Source organism: Daldinia loculata (genome assembly GCF_022478755.1).
Source record: "Daldinia loculata strain CBS 113971 unplaced genomic scaffold F4817scaffold_96, whole genome shotgun sequence".
In the NCBI taxonomy this organism is placed as follows: Eukaryota; Fungi; Ascomycota; class Sordariomycetes; order Xylariales; family Hypoxylaceae; genus Daldinia; species Daldinia loculata.
The window spans coordinates 62,420-81,393 of NW_026054950.1; the positions used below are offsets into that span (position 1 = coordinate 62,420).

General features: G+C 47.8%; 8 protein-coding genes across 8 annotated transcripts; 5 read left to right on the forward strand and 3 right to left on the reverse strand.

Moving 5' to 3' along the window:
* The first annotated feature begins 4 nt into the window (after window positions 1-4).
* F4817DRAFT_308914 (uncharacterized protein) lies at window positions 5-1,194 on the forward strand. The gene is made up of 3 exons (XM_049299898.1): window positions 5-379; window positions 467-587; window positions 655-1,194. The coding sequence occupies exons 2-3, from the start codon at window positions 474-476 to the stop codon at window positions 1,168-1,170; spliced, it is 630 nt and encodes a 209-aa protein (XP_049153931.1). The 5' UTR covers window positions 5-379; window positions 467-473; the 3' UTR covers window positions 1,171-1,194.
* Window positions 1,195-5,186: 3,992 nt separating this feature from the next.
* On the forward strand, window positions 5,187-6,919 carry F4817DRAFT_353630 (ribose-phosphate pyrophosphokinase 3). The gene is made up of 5 exons (XM_049305399.1): window positions 5,187-5,487; window positions 5,552-5,924; window positions 5,991-6,149; window positions 6,213-6,452; window positions 6,538-6,919. Exons 1-5 carry the CDS (start codon window positions 5,421-5,423, stop codon window positions 6,563-6,565), a joined length of 867 nt encoding a protein of 288 aa, XP_049153932.1. The 5' UTR covers window positions 5,187-5,420; the 3' UTR covers window positions 6,566-6,919.
* Window positions 6,920-8,346, reverse strand: F4817DRAFT_353631 (ribosomal protein S6e). Its single transcript, XM_049305400.1, has 4 exons — window positions 8,120-8,346; window positions 7,599-7,961; window positions 7,268-7,435; window positions 6,920-7,212 (listed from the first exon to the last, which is right to left on the reverse strand). The coding sequence occupies exons 1-4, from the start codon at window positions 8,210-8,212 to the stop codon at window positions 7,117-7,119; spliced, it is 720 nt and encodes a 239-aa protein (XP_049153933.1). The 5' UTR covers window positions 8,213-8,346; the 3' UTR covers window positions 6,920-7,116.
* Window positions 8,347-8,470: 124 nt separating this feature from the next.
* On the forward strand, window positions 8,471-9,608 carry F4817DRAFT_353634 (uncharacterized protein). Its single transcript, XM_049305401.1, has one exon. It carries the CDS (start codon window positions 8,585-8,587, stop codon window positions 9,035-9,037), a length of 453 nt encoding a protein of 150 aa, XP_049153934.1. The 5' UTR covers window positions 8,471-8,584; the 3' UTR covers window positions 9,038-9,608.
* Window positions 9,609-10,295: 687 nt separating this feature from the next.
* On the forward strand, window positions 10,296-10,908 carry F4817DRAFT_321060 (transcription initiation factor IID, TAF10 subunit; the record flags this gene model as incomplete). The annotated part of the gene is made up of 2 exons (XM_049301245.1): window positions 10,296-10,451; window positions 10,507-10,908. 2 exons carry the CDS (start codon window positions 10,296-10,298, stop codon window positions 10,906-10,908), a joined length of 558 nt encoding a protein of 185 aa, XP_049153935.1.
* A 572-nt stretch (window positions 10,909-11,480) lies between these two features.
* Window positions 11,481-11,837, reverse strand: F4817DRAFT_321061 (ribosomal protein S19; the record flags this gene model as incomplete). Its single annotated transcript, XM_049301246.1, has 2 exons — window positions 11,481-11,514; window positions 11,620-11,837. The coding sequence occupies 2 exons, from the start codon at window positions 11,835-11,837 to the stop codon at window positions 11,481-11,483; spliced, it is 252 nt and encodes an 83-aa protein (XP_049153936.1).
* Window positions 11,838-13,603: 1,766 nt separating this feature from the next.
* F4817DRAFT_321062 (glycoside hydrolase family 5 protein) lies at window positions 13,604-15,075 on the forward strand (the record flags this gene model as incomplete). Its single annotated transcript, XM_049301247.1, has 7 exons — window positions 13,604-13,842; window positions 13,899-13,965; window positions 14,019-14,041; window positions 14,117-14,393; window positions 14,480-14,548; window positions 14,666-14,874; window positions 14,958-15,075. The coding sequence occupies 7 exons, from the start codon at window positions 13,604-13,606 to the stop codon at window positions 15,073-15,075; spliced, it is 1,002 nt and encodes a 333-aa protein (XP_049153937.1).
* On the reverse strand, window positions 14,771-18,129 carry F4817DRAFT_369631 (uncharacterized protein; the record flags this gene model as incomplete). Its single annotated transcript, XM_049307376.1, has 2 exons — window positions 14,771-15,697; window positions 15,769-18,129. The coding sequence occupies 2 exons, from the start codon at window positions 18,127-18,129 to the stop codon at window positions 15,359-15,361; spliced, it is 2,700 nt and encodes an 899-aa protein (XP_049153938.1). The 3' UTR covers window positions 14,771-15,358.
* Window positions 18,130-18,974: the final 845 nt, after the last annotated feature.

The window sequence follows — 18,974 nt, forward strand, 5'->3', positions numbered from 1 at the left end:
GTCACTCTTAGTCATACCTCCGAGTGTCCCCACTTATCCGGCCTGTGCACCTCCGGAGTTCAACTACACTGGAAGGAACCCAGCTCCGAATTGACTAATATGCTCCGCTTTTATCGCGGAGCTCCGTTCTTATTAGTCCAGAAGCATATGTACCAAGTTTCTTTAGGAAGGGAATAAGATAAACTCAGGCAAGAGCATTAGGTAGTTGTACAATGACAAAGTTGCAGCTTCAGGTTGAAATCATTCTCAAGATTCCAAGTTCCCTTACTATATAAACATTCCTACTTCCACTCTTTCTCCTAGGAAGTATTTTTTTCCCTTTCCTCACAACATCATCCTCAGCACATCTTGTCATCAGTCTATTAATAACTAGACACTGGTAAGTATAATTTCTATTACTATATATCTCTGTTTCTTATATGTTGCCTTTACATCTCAAGAATCCTTCTAACATTATAAATACCAGTGCCAAGATGGATGCTCCTACCGGAATCTGGTGCTCGAAGTGCCAGCATCCTATCCCGACGGAGGTTATCAAGACTGCCACGCCTGGCATTCTCTGCTTCGGCTGCACCTTGCAGAGCGAGGTAAGTAACCAGGTTTAGTTCATCGTCGGCTCTGCCTAAAGTGTATACTAAACCACTAATTTCGTAGGATGAACGCAGCTCCGTCAAGGGATCTCAATGGAGTTACCTTCTGAACCACTGGCATGCCGAGGGTGCACGTGTTCTTCACTGGCTTCGCAACGACTTCCATTCCAGCGAGCTCTTGACTTGTCTCTGTGCCTTGGCCAAGTACTACAACTTCAACGACGTAGTCCCCATGGTGAACAGCATGGCCTTGGAGCGCCTTCGCCACAAGTCGGCTCCGGGCATCTATGTCCGCCACGTCATCGAGTCCGACTTCCATGACGCCCTTGCCCTAGCCAAGAAGTGGAAGTTCAGACCTATGGGTGCCGAGTCCATCACGTGTGTGGAGTTGATGTGCTTCCACATGTCCATCGACCAGTACGGCTTCATCCAGGACAACTACGAGGTCCCCCGCTACGGATACAACGTAGGCGCTTGCAAGGATGGCCGGGACTGCAAGAACGTGCTGCCCCTCGAGGACCGCATCGTGGTCACCGAAGCCTACCGACTTCGCAAGGGTTGCAACATGGTCTACGCATAGTAGGAAGGGCCGAAATAGTCTAGGATTCTCTAGTACTTTAGCACAGTTCACGGTATCATGTCTCTGAAGTTTGTTCTTACTGGCAAAGATAAGTCTATCCCGGATAGACGTCTCAGCAAAATCAGGGATTGCTCCATTACACTGATCGATGAACCAACCCATTCACATGATCGAATAGCTATTATTATAGACCAAAGCAGCAGTTTCGCTTGCTTCTGTAGCACTGCCATCGCGGTGATTTGAGGTACCTACTCCAGTTCAATGACTACAGTTAAGCACTATTATCACAATGGTTCATGCGCGTGAAATATTCCTAGCCCTAACTTCACTTTCTAATTCAAATGCGCTGAATGGCGCCGTAGCAAACTTCGTGAACCAGTGACCTAAGGAACTTACTTGTTAAACATGACCCCATTCTGATCGTAATTGTTAGCTCCATGTTTGTGTAAAGGCTGGGGAAGTAGAAGCTGCAACGCCGGGGACGTGGTGGCAGTCTATTTCTCGTGATAGCTTCATGCGTTTTTACACCCACGCCTGCTTGTTTTCGGCAGTACCTAACAAACCTGTAGAAACAGTCTCGAGCTACTTCCCTACTATCTATCATCCTTGAAGAGAAAAACACTAATCATTTAGTCGTAGATTCGACTCTGGAAGTGCTGAATAAATCTGAGGCATTAACTCCCAGGTATGTACGGGATCAAAAACAAAACGAAAAGGGAGGTCACGGATGAGCGTCGGGAAGGTCAAATATACCGTTAGGTAGATGAAAAATAAACTGGGTGTAGTGATCAACTAAAAAAAAGATTGTCTGAACCCATCTGATCTGTGGTAGGAGATTAAACTGTATTACATACCGGTAACAAGTCGCCTGTAGGCCTTTGGTGAGAAACACACAACAATATCCAAGAAAGCTTCGAATTTGAACATTACGGGTTGTAATGTTCGTTATGGATGAGGTCATCCGGGGTTGCTTAGCATGTCCAGTCAGTAGTAGGGGACTAGATATACCTTGCGAGAAGCCTGCTGATGGCCGACCGTGCAGGGAACGCGAAAGACAACTTGAACTGTAATTTGCGTTAGCATTTTTTGCTCGTGCGAAGGCATCGCACCACTAGACCAAATGGGCTCGCTTTGGGGTGATGGTACGAGCTGCTATTTCGCATCATCAGTTGTCTAGCAGCTCCTCGGCAGATAGGAGAGGGAGGGGGGTTGCTCCGAGAGGCTGAGGTAAGCTTATTAGCTATTGCCTACACTATTCCTTATACACATCCTGCCAATGTATTACTTAGGTAGATTATCTGACCGGCTTGCCTGATATCCTCTCCTACCATCCTCATGTTGAGTTCCTTGGTGTACAAACTGGCAGGTGGGAAGTATAATCGGCGGCGGCCAGGTCTGCCGTCGTCGTTGGTACCTGGAGGGGAAGTGAGATAATGGGACGCGACAGTCACACGGCGAAGCATCTAAAGCACCGGTAAGTAAAGAAGAGATACAAATAAACTGCATGTGCTTTAATAAAAGCAAAGCTTGGTGCCTTTATACGTGAAGCATATTGCTGTTAATTTTAGGATTTTAGATAAGACATCCAGAACAATAAAGTTGTTTCCATACTTCCTAGCTCTCTGCCTCGTATTATTTAATAAATGCCAAATACTTGATAATGTAAGGAACTGACTACTACATTAGCTTTAGATAATATATTGTTATATGTTAATATTTATCGCTTGTAAGGCTATAAGTAGAGTACTCGAGTCATCTATAAGTTAGTAGATCACTTGAACCTAGCCCCTGAACTTTGCCGGGAGAAACTCAAGATTTGGTATAACTAGTGATATGTACTTTCTCAAGCACTTAACGCCACACCAACATCAAATCGTGTACAGATTGACCCAAAACTATATTATTTAATACATTGACCAATCTCCAATACAGTACCACTTAGGGTCACTACGGGTTTGCTTACTTTTCGATTATGTTAATTAGATAATATGTGTATTTACTATATAGCCTCCTTTACTAGTTTGTCTTTCTTCTAAGTGGATTTAAAAAGATAAAGGTTAAACTGATTGCCCCTTTAAGGCAAGCAAGGAGGCTGACCTTTGTTTATCGCTCCGTCACGTCATAGAAAATCCCCAAACGCTAGTTGTAATGTAGGTAGAAATATGATGGCTACACCTAAGCAAATGAGTTTATATTAAATAAACACTCAAAGGGTTAGTTAATATACGAAGGACCTTAATAAACAGGCTAAGGGGTGATTAACTAAGGCAGAAAGAAACAACTGAGCATCATCTACCAACCGGGTTCAAAAATCAAAAAAGAAAGTAAAAAATATTGCCAGGGGCTGGATTCGAACCAACAGCTCTCCCTTCAAGGATACTGCCCTTCCTCCGGTCAGCTTAGCAGGCACGAATAATTTAATTTTGCCACTTTCTCGATGTTAGGCCCGCAGGAATCCTCAAACAGTCATTGAAAGTGCTAGTGCTTAAACCACTAAGCCAAACGTCAAGATAGACCCGTTCAAGGAGAGTGCGCCTCGCCCTGGCTTGTGTTGGGTCGTCTGTTATTATGCTATATAGCTATTACTTTGGCAGGTGTTTGGTCGGTAACGCGTAGCAACAAATACTGTCGTGACGTCTGTCACTGCTCAGCCGGCTGATGACCCACATCTGGTTCGAAGGTACGTAACAGTCACTCGAGGATAATGCAGAAGTTTAACTACTTTGTACCTATGTATGTTTCTTTTCTTAGGAACATTCGTGTGTACCTTAGGTATTTCTCAAACCCTTGGCCTATGTTTCATATCGCTATGGCCAAGGTGTTGAAATCGCTAGTTTCGGTGCCCGCGATAAAACTACATGTTATGATATGAAGAAATGGTTAAATCATTGGCTCTATGAAGCTTATTATAGAGTATGTCTATAAGTTACCGGTTAGAACAAAATTACCTACGAAAGTAGCTAGTGACGTAATATAACAGAGCAAGGTTGACTAAACGATAAAGCGCATTTGCTTAATCAAGTTAAGTCTAGTTCTGATGTCTTTAAACTCCGGTACATCGAATAGAAGCAAACTTGGTTTGCCATAAGAGATTATATAACTCTGGATGGATGCGTTAGTTATGGTGCCTTATGAATCAAACAGCTTTTTCTTTAAGCTATGTCTCAATTAGCTTAGTTCATGTAGAATCGTATATGAGTAGAGTCTTACAATAACGTAATATATGTCTTATGAGGATAAGAGCTTTCAAGTTGAGTTGTCTAATTGTCTGAAGCAGGGTATAAGGTTAAGAGTATAAGAAGCTTTGACAACTTAAATGAAGACATATACCCATACCCCATGCGGGCTAGCTTCCAAAATTAAGTTAAGCTAGAAAACGCCTAATTTAGCGCGGAATCAAAAACAGACTTTTTACTTTTTCCCTTGTCTTGGTATTCCGAGCGATCTAAATGGCTTAAAAGACCTAAGGTTTTTCGCTACATATGCCGTGCAGCAGTTGACGAAATCTAGAACCCTCTTTATCCCATTTGCCAAACCCCAAGTTTTCCAAATATTTCTTTCGATCCTTCCGAAAATCTCTTCCTCTGCCGTGCTACCAAGCCTCTCGAGAACTTCCCGATTACCCACGTGTGCGCGCGACCTTTTTCTCGCCGAAAGAAAATACTTACCTATTTAATAAATACACCAGCCACAGCATATCACTTGCAGCAAAAAAATTAAAGCTTGCGAAAAGACCCCTCGGTCCAATTCGTCCAACCATAACAGCTCGAGACGACCCCGCGATTCCTCCCGATTGGACTGTGGCTCGGACTTTGATCGGTGGCACCGCATCAGCGCCATTGTCTCAAAGATTTTTTTCTTTCCCTTGCTTGTGACGCTGCAGGATCGAAAACTTTATTATTATTAAGTAACTAGAGCATCCAGCATCGTCTGGCCTCTTCCCCCCCTTTCTCTAATCAACATGGGCGACATGGCGAACGAAATCAAGCTGCTCTCGGGCAACAGCCACCCGAGCTTGGCCAAGGCCGTAGCCGATCGGTATGTTTCTTTTTTTTTTTTCCTTGAATCCTTCCTTACCTTTGGACGACGCAACCATATCAATTGGAGTTTCTCGGTTATTGGTGGCTTTCCTTCGGACGATCAAATGACGAAATTGGAGATCAGTACCGGGCCAAGAAGCAACCAGATATGGAATTGGCTAACGATAAGTACTTCGCGACTTTAGGCTCGGCGTTGAGATCGCAAAGACGATGAGTTTGAATTATTCAAACCAAGAAACGAGCGTCACAGTCGGCGAGTCAGTTAGAGACGAAGATGGTACGACCTCACCTTATCACAGATCCACGCGATTAATTCGGCCATGAGCTCACCACTTTTCTAGTCTTCATCTTGCAATCCACCGCACCGGGCGACATTAACGATGGCCTGATGGAGCTCCTCATCATGATCCACGCCTGTCGTACGGCCTCCGCCCGGCGCATCACCGCCGTCATACCTAATTTCCCCTACGCCCGGCAGGATAAGAAGGACAAGAGTCGGGCGCCTATCTCGGCCAAGCTTATCGCCAATATGCTGCAGACCGCCGGTTGCAACCACGTCATCACGATGGATCTCCACGCCTCCCAGATCCAAGGCTTTTTCAATGTCCCCGTGGACAATCTATACGCCGAACCCAGCGTCTTGCGATGGATTCGGGAGAACCTTGCCGGTCAAGATACGGTTATTGTCAGCCCGGACGCTGGTGGTGCAAAGAGGTAGGTCGATTATTATGCGCGCGCCGCTGACGACATGGATGAGGAGAAGCTGACATGATGCGATAGGGCTACATCCATAGCCGACCGTCTCGACCGTGGCTTTGCGCTCATCCACAAGGAGCGCCCGCGTCCCAATGTCGTGGGTAGGATGGTACTCGTCGGTGACGTAGTAGACAAAGTTGCAATTCTAGTTGACGACATGGCCGATACTTGCGGTACTTTGGCGTAAGTACCTCTATCCCCCAGTCTCTTCAAACGAATGATAATATTAAGATTACCCCTTTACAGCAAAGCAGCAGCCACTGTCAAAGACCACGGCGCCCGCGAAGTCATCGCCGTCGTCACTCACGGCATCCTAAGCGGCGACGCTATCGCCACCCTCAACAACAGCTGTCTGAGCCAGGTCGTCGTCACGAATACCGTGCCCCTCGGCGACAAGGTCCAACGGTGCAAGAAGCTCCGGGTCATCGACGTGAGCCCTACGATAGCCGAAGCTATCCGACGAACTCACAACGGAGAGAGTGTCAGGTACGTCTTCACACACAAATATTTATCTATATACTTAGCTTATTTCCCTTACTACGAGGGCTTTTCATGCTGACAAATCTCAAAGTTTCTTATTCACACACGCTCCGGTATAATGTGTATTTGCTCGTACGAGCACTTGTCGAGGAGAAGAAGAGGAAGAATGTGGCAGGTAACAATCCTGCTAAAATACGCGTGCGTTATTAGGGTGGACTCCATGGTTTCGGGAGTTTGAGATTGCATTTGGGAACCGCTTATGCGAAGAGCCAAGACTGGGACGCCGTAGAGCACAAAATCGAGGTCATATACGTACGGAGTTTATTATTTATTATACTGCATTTCACTACGGGATATACATGCATCATGTAATGCAATTCTGGCTATTTCTAGCCTGGGTCACGGCGAATTTGAAAGAACATGGTTGGGATAAGGAAGCATTATGTCACATAGCATCATGAGTACCCATACGGGGTTATAGCATAAACAACTCTGGATAAAACGGCGGTTTGGGAATCTTCATCCTAATTTTTTGTGTTCCGGGAATACATTTCATGTGAGGCTTTTGCCTATCTCATGACCAGCCACCGATCACCCCTGCAAAAGCCATTGCCACGATTTATGCCCTAATGCAAGAACCAGAAGACACCGACCAAACGCCTGTAGGTATTTACTTGCGCATAGAGCTTGCGCGACGCTTGCGAGCGTCAGCCTTGTGGGCACGGGCCTCGGCGACACGCTTGGCCAGAATCTGGGCGTACTCGTTCTATAGATTATTGTTAGTATACGCAGCAAAGGAATATTTAGAATAGTTAACTTACGGCCTCCTCCCTGACCTTCTCGGCCTGTCTTCGCTTGAGCGCAATGCGGTGACGCTTGTGCTGGAGACGCTGGGGAGTAACCAGGCGCTGGATCTTGGGGGCCTTGGTGTAAGGCTTCTTGCCCTCCTTCTTGGGCTGGATCTCTCGTCGAATGACGTACTTGCGGACCTATATAGCGGGAAAAACCAGAGTATTAGCCATCTTTTGGGTGTCCTTACAACACGATATTCCTCTCAGGCTCTGCTCGGTGGTATTCATTGCAAGGGATTCTTCTCTCTCATCCCGCAGAAGCAACGACCGAGCAGGCGATGACGAATGAAGGTATACTTACATCGTCATCCTTGCTGAGACCGAAGAAGCGGCGGATCTTGGTGGCACGCTTGGGGCCGAGGCGCTTGGGGTGGACGGTGTCGGTCAGACCGGGGATCTCGTTCTCGCCTTGCTTGACGACGGAAAGGGCGAGGACGGACAGGTCCATGGCGGTGATGCAGCCACGGACGGACTTTCGCTTGCGCTCACCGGTGCGGCGGGGGCGGTAGCAGGAGTGGCCTTCGGAGAGTAGGAGACGGACACGGGTGGGGTGCATGACACCCTGCTTCATCGGGAAACCTTGCTTGTCGTTACCGCCGGTGATGCGGAAGATGTAGCCCTTGAACTCATCGCCGAGGTTGTCGCCGGGGACTTCAGCGCCCATCTAAAGTAATATACATGTTAGTTTTCCCAAGATTGAAAAAGTTGCTGCGAAAAATGTTGAAGAAGCCCCTTGATGCTTGCACATAGTATATCGAAGGGGGATTAAAGGCTTTTCGAGAATTCGTACGAGTGGTAACGAAGGGTTTAGGTGTGACATACGCGCTTCTCCATGAAGTCACGGATCTTTCGCTCATCTTCGATCTCAATGAGCTTCTGGCTGCCATTGGCAGGGTAAGAGATGTTCAGCTTCATCTCGTCGGTGGTTGTCGCGGGTCGACTGTGGTTGGGTGTTGTTGGATGAAGTCGAGTCGTGAGAACACACCGAAAAATTAATGGGAATTGGAAAAAAGGTTCAAACTTGTTGTGTGGATTTACTTCGCCTAATCCGATTTTTCCGATTTTTCCTGCGTGCGAGAAGAGTGGAGACGCGCTAGGGCTACTGGTGCATGGACCACTGCGATTGATCTCTGATAAGGATAAAGGATACATATTAACTTTCCGAAGAAATCCCATTAACGCGACTGGATCCACTTAATCTTTTAATTCTTTATGAACTGCCCTTCATCTCATTGCTTCCATTTGGTGAGATGCTACTAAGGTACCTACCTAGATAGTCTTCTTAAAATGACATCTTCTATCAAATTGTACCCTAGGAAGAACGGTACTGGAACTCCTGGCCAAAGTCCACTCCCCCAGCTTCTACAGACACCTTCCGGTTTAGCTATCCTAGAGCTTCAAGGCACTATCAACGTCCCAGAAGACAATGAGGGCAATACCCAAGTAGCCATTGGACGGCTCGTATTTCCAGACTATCACCCAGAAACTCAAGACCCCTCTAGCACTGCTTGGATGAAACAGATTTATCTTTACGTGGGCGAGCATCAGAGACTTACTGGAGAAGCCAAGAAGCTACCGAAAGCTATGGCCATTATTAGAAAACGGACTAAGTCGGAGGAAGACGTAGAGATGGCTGACGAGCCATCGAACTCTTCTACGGTTGAGGAGCTGGAGGTGGTTGAGATTGTCAAGTACAAGCTTGTATTTTCTCAACGCCCAGAGCCCGTGGGAACTGGATGAAGACATACCAACGTATTGCCACGAGACTACGAACTAAAGCATATCCCCATTATATATATGTGGCTCCTGAGTCCGATCGGTTGCGTAGGTCGAGAAGTCTATCTCTATACCTTACGGTATCAAAGCCCTGAGCACAAGAAAATTCGGGAGCCGCATGCAAAATATAGAATAACAACCTACTAGCATCAACCGAACTAGGCGAGGGATATATTAAGTGAGCCTAAGCATTTATATTGATGATTATTGGAAGGATCCCTACGCTTAACAAGATGTGCATTGGGTACATTGAGTTTCTATCCGGAATACCCATGGTCCCATCTTACTATATATCTTACTATATACATCCCGGGGTTTCTCTGCTTGAGCTGCTAGAAAAGGAAATTGCACCAAATGCAACTTAGAAGCACTAACTCTAGAATTAAAGAGAATGTGGTGGTGAGATTTCTTAGGAGAAATGCAAAGAGTTGAGTTGCCACAAGATCCTCGTAGCTCTTCTAAATGCCTTTTGACTTACGAAGTATACTATATATCCGTACACAACAAATAGGCTCAATTAGTTTTTGATACACAATTCACCCGGATTACCTCCTGCATCTCTACCTTCAACATGCCACATGATATTTAGATGTACTTTGAACGTGATCTGTACATTGATGGAAAGGTACAAAAGTACATCATACTTAGGTAATCGAGCCTTAAATCTTGGCATGCTGGGGGATAAGCTGATAAGAAATGAGGCTAATCAAGAGACCCACATGAAATCGACCTTGCATATCGCGAACGGACCGCGAAGCTGTCAACTTCATTAAACTTTGACTTCATCCAGCCTTTTCAACCTTCCCAAGTTCATCTATAAACAGCTACCTGCGATTCCTTCTAGATAAGCGACACAGGATAGGCACGTTAATTTTGAAACTAGTTTTTTTGAGATTGGTCTATTTCGCCAAGTCAAAGTCGGTTTTCGTTCACGCAGGCTACGACGTCATCTCAACGTCGCGAGACGTACGAGCTACCCGCCGTTACAATCATTCGAACAACTCAGTCGAAGGTGGCTGCTGGAACTCGAGATTATACCGACTTGGTAACTAGAGACCCCGCCAAAGCTTAGACCACTATTCTAGGGTTTCTGGACCGTTTTTTGAATTCGTTCGATCGAGTGTTTCTTACGACCTTTGAACAACTTTTTGAAAGAATTTCTCGATTCCTCCAGCATCGATTCCTCCGATCAGTGACCTCCGACTATCTCGACTTCGCAAACATGGCAAGCGCACCTACGGAGAACGAGCAGGCTCCCCCCGTCGCCTCGCAGCAGAACGAGGAAGAGACTATTCTACCTTCGGAGCCGAAGATGCCGACTCGGAAAGATACTTCATTGAAAGAATTCTTAACTAAGATGGATGACTACGCGCCCATCGTGAGCACCCCATGGCCAACTACCGGTCATATAAGATGCGCTAACCATGCTGCAGATCCCCGATGCCGTAACCAACTACTACATGACAAAAGCCGGTCTTCCCCCGCCACCCCACACCGACCCGCGCCTCGCGCGCCTCATCGCTCTTGCGGTCCAGAAGTTCGTCGCCGATATCGCCGCCGACGCCTACCAATACAGCCGCATCCGCGCATCCAACACCAGCGCGAACAACCCGATGGGCAACCTCGGTGCGGCCGCAGGACTCCAGATTCCGGGCCAAGCGCAAGCCAACGCCAAAGATCAAGGACGCGGTGGGCCGCTGGGTATCCAGAGAGCGGGTTACGGTGGTGGCGGCCAGGGCGGTAGTCAGAACCGCACGGTCCTTACTATGGAAGATCTGGGTATGGCCGTTGGTGAATACGGCGTCAACGTCAAGCGAAGCGAGTTCTACCGATAAGCATCTGGGTATGTTGGAAGCTTACCAATCAACATGAATATCCGCCAATGTCATCCGGCTTAGGCGTCTAGAAGCCTCTCTTAATCCTCTCACCACAACGGGGGCGAGGAAATACGTCATCAGTTGAACCTGAAGCCATATCTGGATATTCACAAAGAAACTTTTGACGTTGTACTACACAAGCGGCGGCGCCGGCCCTACTATATTTTTTACGGAACGGCAACAGAATCCACGAAGGTCTACAAATAAGGAATGGAAGGTCACATTCAGGGAAAAGGTGTTTGGCGTTCAGGAATAGGCTTTTTCTTATGTTTTCCCCCCTAGAACCGGCCTAGTCGCGCCCGGAAGTTGTACATGTACAATTAGAAGCCGGGCTGCGGCCCGTCTAATTACTAGCTTTGCGTATAATGCACACGGGATAGATGTTACGAATTGACGTATCTTGCGTGTTCTCTAATGGTATGGTCGTGTGAGCGCGTAGTATACAGTAAACGGTAAACTCGTAAATGACCCCCCCCCTGAAAATGCTAGAACGCTGCGGTATGCCCACACCTCATCGTGCGTTTCCTGGTTTACCGTCGTGACCAGATGAAAGGTTTTCTCGTCCTAGACGGAGTAAAGTTAGTGTTAGTGTTCGCATAGGAAAGTAACCAATGTTTCCCGCGCTAATAATTCCGAGCAGAGAAACGGGGAAAATGGACCGGGACGTACGGAGAGAACTCGCCGAGCTTGTGGCCGACCATCTCCTCGGTGATCTCGAGGTCGTGGTATTCCTTGCCGTTGTACACCTGGAACCTGAGGCCGACGAAACTAGGCAGGATGGTGGCGGCGCGGGCTTGCGTGCGGATCGGCTTGACTTTTTCGCCTGGGAGGTGGCGTACGATGGCGAGGCTGTTGGGTGGGTGGGTGGGTGAGTTAGAGTCGGTCATGGATTGAATGGAACGTTTTGGTGGGATGGATGTCTTACGGTACGATGTGCGGCCCTGGAGGTGGTGATGGTTAGTTATTATTGCGTTTGAGTATAGGGTAGGAATGAGGGAAAGGGGGAAAGGGGGAATGGGGAAAGGCTTACCCTTCCATACGGATCGGCCTTTCAAGAGCCACCTTGTCGGCTGCATTTTGTCTGGATTTGGACAATTGATGCTGGTGATGGAGGAGCTCGTCGCAATAATTTCTATGTAGATGTACTTGGTAAATGCATATCCCCGGGTCGTGAGTAGAAGAGAGCACGATAACGGATTCATATTATTCCGTGATATCAGTTCATCGAGTTCGGTTTTATGGGGCAGCTCTCCTAGTTCGACAGGTACCTCCTACAAAATACTGACATTTAGTCTTCAAAGTTTATTATTCAAAATACATTTGATAGGATACCTAGGTACATATTAAGGTAGGGAGCTACTATTGCTTCATTTGAATCTATAAAATTATCAACAAACGTTATACTATTCAAATTCTATAATTGTTTCCTCGGATCCGACAGAATAAGTAAACGGAAACTTAAGTTGCTGTGTCAAGTGCATCCATCACCTTACTTTATCCAAAGAATACCTCAGAGTATAACTAGTTATGCACAATTAAACCTCGAGGTTCTAATAAGACGAGGACTATCCCTGGTAACATATGAGGACATATGTTGTTTCTAATTAACTACTTGACTCCGTAAGACAATACAGAGAGGTATGTACAGTATAAGTCGCCGTATAAAAGTCTACTCTGATTGGTCACGACAACTCTCTTATAATCCGACTTACTCAATCCAGACTTCCAGACTTCCCACAACCACGCCATCGAAAGTCTCCATAATACTGACACCACCCGACAGACGCGTTCCCAAATACATACGAGTCGGGGGACCTGGCTGCCTTTCCCATTTATCCCTGTGGCTATGTATCCGCCAGTTTAGTATTCGAGTCCCACGTCATTTACTTAATCCCCCTAACTTTTCTTTTTTTGCATCTCTCATGCCCCTGAAGACCTTCCGTCGCTACGCGGGAGGAGCCGTACCTTAGACCTTAGCATGGACCTAATATATGTGCGGAGAGCTAGGCCCCGCCCCCCTGGAAGCAGCAACCAGCTTCACGAGAAGCTCTGCAGCTGCTATCACGTCCTTTCGGCCCTATCTTTTCTGTGTTTTCTTTTTCTTCATGTTTCCACATTAGCACGTCTGTTCGTTTTTATGACATGTCCCAGCTCCATGATAAAAAAGCAAATAGACTAATAGGGCCCATGTTCACACCCTTGCAAGGGTCCGACATCGAAAAAACCCACCCTACCGAAAATTAAACATCATGGCCAAGCTGCCGGTGAACCGCTATGTCCTTCCGATGCAGAGTTCCTTGTTTTGGTCTTTATTGCACCACCCCCCTCCCCCACCAGGTCCTGCGAGGGACGAGTACATAGTTTCAATATGAGCCTCAATGGGCCTACATACATATCCGTAGATCTACGATCCCCTCGTGCCGTAATTACCTTTAGCGCCGGGTGGTGACCCCGGACGTGGTCGTTTATGCTTGCAATCTCCTTTACGTGGCGCGGAGCGTCGGCTTCCGCCCTGGAAGTATAAGAGGCCGAGCAAATCCACCTCTTGTCGTTGGATGTCGAGGTAGCTAGTGTACCTAGCTTTTGTCTCCTACACCCCACGTCGTACGTCTTCGTAGCAGTCTAGATAGATAGATACATATACCTAGACATCATGAGGTTCGCCGATCTGCTCGTGGCTACGGCCGCTATCTCCAGCGCCGTCGCGGTGCCTACCCAGACCAAGAAGCGCGCAAGTCCTTTCCAGTTCACCGGTGTAAGTGAGTCGGGAGCCGAATTCGGTAACTTGGCTCTTCCCGGACAACTCGGCAAGGACTACACTTGGCCCGACCATAATGCCATCTCTACCTTGATCCAGAAGGGTTTCAACACCTTCCGTATCCCGATCATGATGTTAGTTTCTACCCACTACGGAAATGAAATTACAAACGATGCTGAACATAAACTAGGGAGCGTATCATCCCAGACAAGTTAACCGGCTCTGTCAACGAGACCTACGCCGCCGGCCTTGACGACGTAAGTTCCAAACCCACACATATTCCATCCCACGAAACTAACCAACTCCCCAGATCGTCAAATTCATCACCGGCCAGTTAGTCTAACCCCTCTACCCCCTTTACTCCCGTCCCTCCCCCTATCTTCTTCTCCATACTCACAACCCCCCCAGGGGCTCCTACGCCATCGTAGACCCGCACAACTTCGGGCGATACTACAACAATATCATCACGGACGTGTCCGGCTTCGGCGCGTGGTGGACGACCATAGCTAAGCGATACGCGTCCAACGAGAAGGTCATCTTCGACACCAACAACGAGTTCCACGACGAGGACAACGCCCTCGTCGGCCAGCTCAACCAGGCTGCCATCGATGCCATTCGTGGTGCCGGCGCTACTTCGCAGTATATCTTCGTCGAAGGGAACTCGTGGACTGGAGCTTGGCATTGGGTGAGTCCCCCCCCTATTTGTCTCTTCATTATTGCATTATCGAGACGCTGTAATTGTTGTTATTGTTGTTGCTAATATCTGCACAGGTCTCCAGCGGTACCTCTGAAGCCATGGGGAAACTGACCGACCCCCAGGACAAGATCATCTACGAGATGGTACGCTCGCCCCCCCTTTCCCCAATCTCCAATATCTCCCCATTCTCCTCTCCCCCTCCCCCCATTCTCCTCTCCCCCTCCCCCCTTTCTCCCACCAAACTAACCCCCCTCCCCCAGCACCAATACCTCGACTCCGACGGCTCCGGCACATCCGAAGCCTGCGTATCCACCACGATCGGCAAGGAGCGCCTCGCCGACGCCACCGCCTGGCTCAAGGCCAACAACAAGAAGGGATTGATCGGCGAGACCGCCGGCGGCGCCAACGCGCAGTGCATCGAAGCCGTCAAGGGCTTGCTGGCCCACATGCAGGAGAACTCGGACGTCTGGTAAGGAATTATTTCCCCCCCCCCACCTTCTATTCATAATGTTGAACAACAACAACGAACTAATATATATAAACAAATAATAGGACCGGGTGGTTGTGGTGGGGCGCTGGTCCTTGGTGGGCTGACTACATGTACTCGATCGAGCCGCCGTCCGGATCCGCGTTCACGAAGGTGTTGCCGTCTTTGGCGGAATTTATCTAAATAGGGGGTTGTTATTGATGGGTGATGGGCGTGGAGGAACGATTGTGAGTTGAACATGTGAGGTACGCCACAGCTACTCGGGTAAAGAATTGTATATAGCACGACGAGAGCAGGGAGAAAAATCAAGATTATATATTGGCGTGAATTTGCTTCGCTGCCTCGTATCTCAGATATCAGTGCCACACGTGTTATTTTCATATCCCTATCCATATCCATGTCCTACCCCTTTCCACTCCCCTATAACCCAAACAGCTCGTTACCTCGTACCCCGTAACTCCATCATTCATCCAAGCAATTTACTCTGTCTCTCCAAGAACATCACCTTCGGCCTATCTATCTCCTCAAAGCTCAAATCCTTCACCGCAACAGAAATCTCCAAACCCATAGGTCCACCTCTCAAAACCAACTGCTTCTCTTCCGAATCCGCATACACCTGCTCGTACCACAGATGCAGCCCGTATGATTTCTTCAGCGTCTGGATTAGAAGGATCTCCACCGAGCACCACGCTCTACCGTAGTAGAACTCGTCTGCTATACTGATTACAGCGTCGCACTGGGTGAGGATCATGGGCAAGGCGTGAACGCCTGGCATAGGGTTGCTCTGGTTTATACAAGCGCAGTCCTATAGTCAAAGGAAAGTTAGCATCTACACTCAATAGCTAAGATGAAGTAAGGTAGTCCGTTACAGCTTACCAGCCAAATTCCCATTCTTGCCCTATCGATAGAAGGATGCAGCTTCAAAAACTCCTCAGTAGCAGCCAGCATCCGCTTATACTGCGTATTGACCTCGTCATCCGGCGACGAAGCCCCTCTCCATCTATACGAGAAGAAAATAACGAAGTCGGGATTCTTATACTCCTTCGATCCAGACTCGTCCGTAAATTCCTTGACTAGCCCATCAGTATGTTTCGGGAGTCTACCCAGGGAGCAGAACGCAGAGTAAGGCACGAAGGAAAACCCCGAGAACATCGCTTTCGCCTCCTCGTCGGCGCGGATCGATCCGGCGTATGCGCTACGCAGCTTCTGCATGCAGTCGTCGTTATGGCGGCGCGTGATAAGAATAGGTCGGAGTACTTCTTGGAACAGCTTGCGATAACCTTTTCGAAGCCTCGCTCCCATGAGCCACGCTTCGATTTCGTATGTGCTGGCTCCTCGTTGGAGGCCATTAATAACGACCTCTTTGAACTTGTCATTTCCGCAGAACACGGCATAATCCAGTGCCGTGTATCCTTGCTCGTCTATGATTTCCAAGTCCACACCAGCATCCACCAATTCTTTCAAGTACCCTAACTGTTCTTCCGAAGGCTCCTTGCAGAGCGCGATGGCGGGTGTGCATCCGGTGCACGTATTGAACTGTTCCATAGCTTCCTCGAGACGCCCGCTGAGTCGCAGCGCATGTCCATAGAAGAACCGAGTTAGAGCGACCACAGTTGGGTCACCAAATCCCGTCACGAGGACCAGGGCTTGCTGGGCTGTTTTCACTGCCTCCTCCAGGTTATTCCGAGCTGAGAGACAAAGCGAGAGACGAGATAAACCAATGATCTCCCAGTTTTTACCATTTTTCATAGCGCTAGATTCTTTAGACTTGCCTTTTGCAGATAATGACTGCTGGATGTTTCGAGCGAGCTGTACGCGCTCTTGAAGTTGCACAATTGCCAGGTCAAGAGTTTTGTCGTCGTGATCCCGTTGAGATATCTGATAGTTTACCATCCCAAGGTTTCCAACGGCACGACAGGCTTCAGCTTCAAGACCTAGTTGTCTCGCTGTATGGTACTGCATCTCGAACATGCGCATCGCATCTGTGAGGTTGTTCAGATGTCGATAGACGACTCCAAGCTCGCCAACGCAGTCTACACGCAGCACATTCACTTCCATATCAGTTATAACCTTCTCTAGAGCGTCCCTAGCAATTTCATATCTACCGAGACACCGGTTGACACGCCCAATTTTGTATAGAACCTCACGCGTGTGATAAGCCTTGTTAGGGAAGTTGTCGCCGTTATCGCATAGGCTGAGTGCGTTGCTGAAAGCTCGCAGCGCATGTTCCCATTCAGCATTGTGAATGTGCTTTTGCCCCTGACGCATGAATATTTCCCAAGACCTCACGGCATCGACAGTTAACGCCAAGGCCTCTGGTGTCACACCGGCAGGATCGCGAAGCTGCGTGAAGGAATCGCCGTCCTTGGGACCGAGAACACCAGCATCTTGGACAAATCCTCGTCGTGAGTCGAAGACAAAAAGGGTAGCGTGGAACCGATCGGCCGCGATTTCAGACCTGTGATACTGGGCTGCAGGAATCGTGTAACTTATTCCTCGGCCATGAACATTTGTCTCCAGAGGAATAACACGAACTAGTTTCTTGGTGTTGGTGATGGTCGAGAATGCTTGATTTGTTTTATAGTTGGTTCCTAAATTCTTACCATCACTCCATGCTAGGGCATATTCCGAGTGAGTGGCAGTTTCTAGATCTTTAACGTGCTCGACCTTGTATGAGTGGTCTATCCCTTCGCCAGCCAATATCCAACTCTGGGCAAACGCTTGATGAGAATGGATGGAAACGTCATGATTTCCTCTGCACCCATCCGGTAACCACACATGAAGCCGGAATAGCTCGTCTATGTTCCCGTTCTTGATCAAGCTGCAGAGGGCCACAGAGATAAATCCTTGGGCGCTTCGAGAGGCAGTGCAGAGTTGTCTTGTGAGAAACTTACTAGTGAGAGCGCTACGAATTAGTTCCCAGATGAGAACAATGTCAGCCTCGCTTACGGCTTTGCGAGCATCACCTTCTTTGCCTGTATAGAGCTCACGGAGATACGCAATGGCGAGTCCTATGTTAGCAACCTGTCGAGTATCTTCATCGGGAATTTTTGTTTCTATAGCGGTACGCCAGTCACCGAAGGACAGGGCAACACCATCTTCATGATTATTGGCGGCGGTTGGACAGACACTATGTATAATTCGACGCGGGATGTCTTCAGGTGATTTCGTCGCTACAGCCACCCCTTGCAGGATCCTGAGGAGGGATATGCTAGATACTGCAGTTCCTACAATCATTTTAGGTTGGCTCCATAAAAGCTGTTGGGTTTTGGATATTGGCCATGTGTGTGTATAATCAAAGCCTAGCAGCCTAGCAGCCCAATATTCCAAGTTATACTGGTCCAATGTAACCCTTGCTGCCCCTCGAGGTGCAAGAGAGGCGCAAGTATATACTCCACTTATATTAACGAATCATGACTTCAAAAAGGCTTGATAAAGGCTTGATACATGGCCTTTTAAGGATAGTATAAAAGAAGAAGTATAGCTCGGCTAAGCGCTGCTCGCTTAATATACCAAGTTGGCACTAGAGTCGTATAGTCCTACCTATTAGATACAGATAGGATACAGATATACCCTTATATCAGAACTTCTCATTATCTTAGCATTTACTCCTTATAAGACTGAAGACTTTAGACTTTCTAGCATCACGGTGAAGAATCCCGTCTGGGGATTTACTAGGCTAGGTTCTTAATACACTCGATAGCAAGAGCCAGTAACATAAATCAATAATCCATAAGTCATAACACCATTAATGTAAAGCCATGATCATTATTACTAAGTGAATCCTACTCTACACATGCTGCCATGAGAGGGTTTCGGCAAAGTCTCTAGTGGACTAGCTAACGCCAACGGCCTGCACTCCGTTGGCGAGGCTCTCAGAAGAATCTATATGCCGAATGCCACGCGGGAATCTCAATTCACCCAATGCCTCCTAATATCGCCAGGGGAAAAAAAAATCATGCACACCCTTACCCCTTATCCTCCTTCTCTATGCTGTACAAGACTGATGCAATCATGATGCTGGGGTATAACACGGCTATGTCTTGTTGTTGTTTCATGGACTTTGTAATTGGACTTGGTTG